We start from the raw sequence: 6930 nt of genomic DNA, 5'->3' as shown, positions 1-6930 counted from the left end.
GCCACCTTGGCGTCTTCCAGAAGTTTGGATTGTTTTACTGATGTAGGCGCCATGTATGCTCGAAAAGTGGTGTGGTCTCTGCCATGTAGGCATGGAACTAGGACCATACCTCTTCAATGGTGATGCTACGTTGGAGACGTGCATCGATCAATTGTTCAATGATCATTAAAAAGTATAGGATTTTTTTAGACAACACAACAACTTCACGTCAATTTAATGGTTTGACCGTACATGGATTGAACATTCTAGACGGAAGACCAAAAAGTTATAAAACATGAAATTATGGGTTAGCTAGTTAATTCCCACCCAAAACACTATGAATACGTGTGTTTGTGTGTGATAGACTTTTTTTTTTTTTTAGGTTTATTTACCTTTTAAATAAAGGAACACGAAAAAGCTTATCTTTCTAATGAACGAACACGAACAAAAAATTTCTAATGAACGAACAGGAACAAAAAAACCAGTTCATTTTAATGTTGGTGTTTGTTCAGTTGTTCGGTTAAAATGAAGCGAAAGGACACGAACAAAACCGAATCCGTGTTTGATTGATTTTGTTAGAACCTAATAATATGTTGAACCCCCAAGAGGGGCCAAGCAATAAAGAGGATCTTTAGGTGAAGGGCCAAGCAATAATGTAGATCTTGAGGTAGGTCCATCGTTTACTCATTCCCTATTATGAAGGTGGGTCTCTCCCACAGCACCCAAACAGTAAATAATCTACCCATTCTTACAAGCTTGAACAGTTGCATAAAACCTTTTCACCTTTAAGAGAAATGGGACACTAGATTGATATCTTTCTTACTACGAAAATAAAAGAAGTATTCAAAACACAAAGATAAAAGATTGCCAAAATATAAAGTAGAATTTCTGATGTCAACAATCCGAGAATCATATACGTTGGAAGTTGGAACCATGGCCGGCCTCTTGGTATAGTTGCGTTAGTAATCGTCCCCACAAATGTGGCGTAGGTGGGTTCAAATCCCTGCAAGTAGAGAGGTTGATTATGTGGTATTTAGGAGTAAAAATTGATGGTAAAAAAATTGTTTAAGAAGTGATCCCACAATGATAAGGAAACTTGATAGCAGTTGCATTAAACATATGACACGATCGTGACCAAATGCCTTCTTAAATAGAGAGTAAAGTGAACAATTAAATTAGAGTTATTAGAAGACTATGCCATCAAAATCTGATGACAGATTTTTGAGTTTAATAATACTTATTTTCCTCTTCAGAAAAATGAAAATGACTCATCACTCACTCACTCACTCACAATTTCCAATCAAATTCCGCTATTTCACTAGTGATGGATTTTAGTGGAAATTGTCATCACTTGTGTTGGAATTCCATCACTCACAACTTTTTTTTTGTTGTTAAATTATAAATTAACAATAAAACAATTAAATTATAAATTTTATTTAAATTAAACATACTAGTTCAGTTAACCATTCTGCTTTATTATGTTATATGGTATATCGTATATGGTATTCGTACATTTTCTTTTGGTTTATAATATTCATCAAAAATAAAAATCTTAATAATTTTAACTTTTATAAGATTATACATTATATTCTACTGTTCTTTCATGGTTATAGAGCTATATGTAATCATGCATTTTGCATCTGAGTGTATATTTATACATACTTAATTTTCTTTACCTTAGAACTAAAGAAAATAAAAATAAGTATTTTTTCTATTATATTAAAAAATTGAAATAAACATTAACTTTTCTAGCCCTATATATTACATCCTTCCATTCATTCATAACCCACAAATGCACGATGAATGATTTTATTCCCAAAAGGTAACTTACACCATACTATTACACTACAGAAAAATAGGTTGTTTTCGAATTTGTCAGAAATACAAAGGATTTTTCGACGTATTTTCCTTTTAATTTCCCACTTTTCTAGTAACAAGTTTACGTTTTTTTTTCTCATCAATTTACAGGTTAGAAGGCAAAGTCGCCATAGTCACCGGAGGTGCAAGCGGATTTGGCGAAAGCACGGTAAGACTCTTCGCCAAACACGGCGCAAAAGTCTTGATCGCGGACGTCCAGGACGACCTAGGACAATCTCTATGCAACGAGTTAGCGACAACATTCAACGACGACGTTATATACGTCCATTGCGACGTGACCCAAGATTCCGACGTCAAAAACGCCGTGGACACCGCCGTTTCCACCTTTGGAAAACTCGACATCATGTTCAACAACGCGGGCATCCCAGGGAACCTAGATTTCACCATCCTCGACTCCGATAACGACAATTTCAAGCGCGTGTTCGACGTCAACGTGTTTGGATCATTTTTAGGAGCTAAACATGCTGCTAGGGTTATGATTCCGGCGAGACAAGGAGTGATATTATTCACATCAAGTGTGGCATCAGTTGTTTCCGGTGAGTCACCACACTCGTATACGATGTCGAAACACGCGGTGGTGGGGTTGATGAAGAACTTGTGTGTTGAATTAGGGCAATATGGGATTAGGGTTAATTGTATTTCACCGGGATCGGTTTCGACACCGTTGGTGACGAATGCGATGGGGTTGGGGAAGGCGGAGGTGGATGATATTGTGTGTGCTTCGACGGTGTTGAAAGGGGTGGTGCCGGCGGCTGAGGATGTGGCGGAGGCGGCGGTGTTTTTGGGTGGTGATGGGGCGAGGTATGTGACCGGAGTAAATTTGGTGGTGGATGGGGGGTATAGTACAACCAATCAGAGTTATTCTAGGGTTATTAAACAAACGTTTGAAACCCTAGCTAAAAAGTTATGAATTTATGATCACGTGAAGAGTTTCATTATCCATGGGTTTTAATTCGATATTTATGATGTGTATTTGTTAAGAGTATTTATGTGTAAAAGTGTATTTGTTAAAGAGTATTTATGTGTAAAAGTGTGTGTGATATTTATATGAGTTATTTACAAGTGTCCGCTATAAAAGGTCTTTTTAAAAATAGCACTATAACTACCATTATCGATAATCGATAAAACTGAACTGATACTAACAGTAACCGGTAATTGATATAACTGATGGTGATGGTTGTGGTTTTGAATCTTTGTTTAACGTATCAGTTATGCTACTGTCATGAAGCTTTGGTTAACTAATATAACTGAAACAAAACCGAACTTGTAATTTTAATTCTATATAATGGATTGATTTGTATTTTACAATAATCATGTAGAGGTTTTTCTTAAGATAAAAGTATATTAGTAATCAAATGATCTTGATGTAGATGTCTTTTATTTTAATGAAGAATTGAAGAGTTATGATCATATGAATCATTTGTATCACTGCGTGCATAATTAATAGATTTTAGTTGATGTTTTTTGCACAATTCTATTGATAAAAATCATTTTTAGTGCATTTGTATATAAATACACACAAAAGGCTTGGAAACTAGAAAATTCTACAGTCCCACGTAGAGGCTGAAGTAATTGTTTTTATGAGAATTATATTATTAAAGAGATCCCCACATGTATAATCAAAACTCTTAAAGTGTAGTCTTGTATTTTTTATTATCATAGCTATTGTTAAAATAAAGATTTGATTAACTACTCATTGATTATAGTAACAATCGGCTTTTTTTTCTCTATTCAGTGAGGAAAAAAGTTGCTCTTATTTAAAGGGAATGATGATTTATTCAATTATTAAAGTTGCTATTATTTAAAGGGAATGATGATTTATTCAATTATTTTCGTAATGCTATAGATGAACGATTATAGAACTTTCATAATTATTTTTATACATATACCTTATAAACAAGCTAGGTAGATTCTCATGGTTATTTGGAAAAATGGTTCGTTATCATAGTACATTCACACTCGCTGAAACGAGTTTTAACCGGATGGGACATATATTTATTTGAGATTGCAATACAGCATGATCACTGATCAGTAGGCCCATTTCGATTTATTGCAAATAATCGTCCCGTCATTGTCACCATAGTTATTCTTTCATCTCATACGGTATGTAGAAAAATATTATCCTACTGGTGTATGTAGATATATATAGTATGGGTTGAGATCCTGTACAAACAGTGCTAACTGTAAGAACTGTAAGAACAGATCTGAACCATTGATAGTTTAAATCAAGGGTTATGGTTGATTATAAATAAAACTCTTATAATTAAAAATTAGTACTAATAAGTTAGGGGTAATTATGTAAAATTGCTAATCATTTGACATTTTCAATTAAATACAAATTCCACCAAGGTTTTTTAAACTAAAATAACTTTTATATACTTCATTATTTTTTTTAAAAAAAATACCATAAAATCAAGTATTTTTTTATCTTTAATATGAGTACCATATTGCTATACTTTTTTTTATTTATAAAAGTATCTTTTAAAAAAGTTACCAAAAGTTGTTTTATAATTGTGCTGATAATGTGTTGATTATGTGTTAATTACAATATAATTGCCCATCGAGATATTTCATAAAATTTGTTAAACATTCTTCCCATAAGATTTTATCCTGCTTGAAGGTGATTTGAATCAGCACTTTGAAAACTAACCAACACGTGTATTAACAACACTTTAAAAACATACCAGCACATATGCTAAAAACACTTTAAAAACATATCAGCACATGTGCTAACAGAACTTTAGAAACATACCAGCACATGTGTAAACAACACATTAAAAACATACTGAAAAAAAATAAGTAGCACATGTTTTAGCAGCACTTGAAAAACAGGCACAACAGGGAATTAAATTTGTTTTTTTGCTGCACTTGAAAAATAAGCACAACAGGAAACTAAATTTATGTAAATACACATGCTAACTGCGTAATGGAAAATTAATTTCAAGTTTTTATTTTAGTTTATCTGTTTATTTCTTTTTTTGAATTCTTGGTACTTATCTTTATTGACTTTTATCTTAGTTTAAAACAATCATATAGTTGTAATAATTTGTTACAAAGTGCTGGCTAACAAATTGCCTGTTGTTGGCGGGGATTGTGCTGATTAACAAAGTGCCAATTGTTGCGATTTGTGAAGATTGTGCTGATTTACAAAGTGCCTATTGTTGGAAATTTTCAATTTTTGATTTGAAATAGTGCATGAATATAGGGGATAATTAAAATTTGGAATTAATTAAATTCAAAAAATAGAGTGATAAAGTCTAAAATACCCTTGTCTAGTTTTTTTAATGAAGAACACATGTCTAATAGTGGTTGGTTCTTATAGTTCTTACACATATTGAGGTTTGTATTTGATCCCATCTCTATATAGTATAACTTTAATAAAATGTTGAAAAATATAATAGTTTTAAGTGACAATAATCAATCAACCGAACCATAGATTAAATGTGCCCTAGCGTAAAGGCCGGGGTATAATATCCAGTCAGATTTTTCTTGAACGGCGGAATTTTTGTAAACTTGTAAAAACCAACAAAGGGGCCAACAAAAAGTTGGGAGTCCTGGACAAAAAAGAAAGGAAAACAAAAGCATTACATTACAATGTAACGCACATTAAAGTCGCTCATCCTCTCCCAAACTAGATCCCCAAGAGCCGCCCTATGTTTAATCCACAAGAAAGTTTCTTCTTTGACCGCGTCCACGACTTTCATTACTCGAAACGGTAAGCCATCACATAATTTTTCGTTTCGTGCTTTTCATATTGTTGGCGGTAATTCCCGACTCATCACAAGTCGGTGATGGAAAAGGGTCACAAAGGAGTTCAAGTAACAAGTCGGTGAACTTGAAGGATCAATGTTGACAAGTTGGTCATAATTGGTTAAGTTTCCTAATTAAATTATAATTATATTTGGTAAATGTCTTGGTCACAAAGTTAAGGTTATTTGGTAATATATTCGTCACCAAGTTAGGGTTAGCCTATATAAACCAGGTAGGGTTAGACATTATTAAGAGACAAGACTAGAGAGAAACCGAGTTATGGTTTGAGAGTCTGTAATCAGTTTTGAGTTATTTTCTAATTAATAAGATTGAGAGTTATTCGATCTAAATTCTTTTCTACATCTTTTCTATTCGGTTTGATTATCGACTGGGACTTGATATATTTTAACAACCCCATAACAAACTGTTACAAGCACTTGCTTCCATCTATTTGAACTTGTTGATTCCTTACATAATATCATGAAAGGAAGTAGCATGCATGAATACTGGGATTTTCAACCAAACAAGAATATGCCACCGGATAGCTTTGTCATGACACATTCTGCCGCTAAATGATTCACAGTCTCGAGCTCGTACCCGCAGATCTTGCATGAAACGTCCGATAAGTGTATCCCCTTTTTACAAGCGCCCCCGAATTCGGGATGCACTCAAGGCACTTATCAGTGCATTTTAGGAGACGTTATGATAAAAATGCATTGATAATAATTTGAGAGGTTTTTATATTTTGTAGGTTCAAGAAATAAAGTATCACTGAAGCATGATTAAAGCTAATGAAAAAAAACATACAACGTAAATGTGTGTTTAGGAAAAGATGGTGATTGCATTAAAGATATTATTTGTTTTGTTGGAGTTTGGAGTTCTACAAAACGGATCAAGACATCAAAAGAAAAAAAAAAAAGAAAGTAGTAGTTGAATTTAAGTGGGCTTATAATTAATTCATGTGGGTACCAAGTTATTGGGTCATGAAGTTGGGTTGCCCACAAAGAGAAGTAATGTGAGTCGGTGGAGAGGAAATAAAAAGGAAAGGCACGCAACTTTTGTGAAAAAGAAGATATATTCGACAAAGGGGGTTGTTCGAGGGGAGTTTTTGACGGCTACGCACGGAACGAGAAAGAAACTTTAGGCATCATTCTTTCATTATTCAAGCGAGTTTCTCATGTGGGATCAAGTCGGGATGACAACTGACGCGATACCGATAATCATGAGCGGCTAGGCTTTTTGTGGCTTCCTCCAGGCGGACGGTTTAATTAGGTTTTTACTTTATTGAATTTAAACTCAGGTTTGGATGTATTTTTAACTTTG

General features: G+C 33.8%; 1 protein-coding gene across 1 annotated transcript; it reads left to right on the top strand.

The window, feature by feature from the left end:
• The first annotated feature begins 1719 nt into the window (after positions 1-1719).
• Positions 1720-2934, top strand: LOC110925956 (secoisolariciresinol dehydrogenase). Its single transcript, XM_022169746.2, has 2 exons — positions 1720-1801; positions 1948-2934. The coding sequence occupies exons 1-2, from the start codon at positions 1779-1781 to the stop codon at positions 2765-2767; spliced, it is 843 nt and encodes a 280-aa protein (XP_022025438.1). The 5' UTR covers positions 1720-1778; the 3' UTR covers positions 2768-2934.
• Positions 2935-6930: the final 3996 nt, after the last annotated feature.

The sequence above is a fragment of the Helianthus annuus genome, chromosome 2, assembly GCF_002127325.2.
Source record: "Helianthus annuus cultivar XRQ/B chromosome 2, HanXRQr2.0-SUNRISE, whole genome shotgun sequence".
Taxonomy (NCBI): domain Eukaryota; kingdom Viridiplantae; phylum Streptophyta; class Magnoliopsida; order Asterales; family Asteraceae; genus Helianthus; species Helianthus annuus.
This window is presented reverse-complemented; position numbering and strand designations above follow the sequence as displayed.

Bases quoted from the DNA above. Each gene is read 5' to 3' on its own strand.
- LOC110925956 (XM_022169746.2), top strand. From the start codon at position 1,779: ATGAATGATTTTATTCCCAAAAG. The intron at 1,802-1,947 runs GTAACTTACACC...ATCAATTTACAG, and splicing joins AATGATTTTATTCCCAAAAG to GTTAGAAGGCAAAGTCGCCA.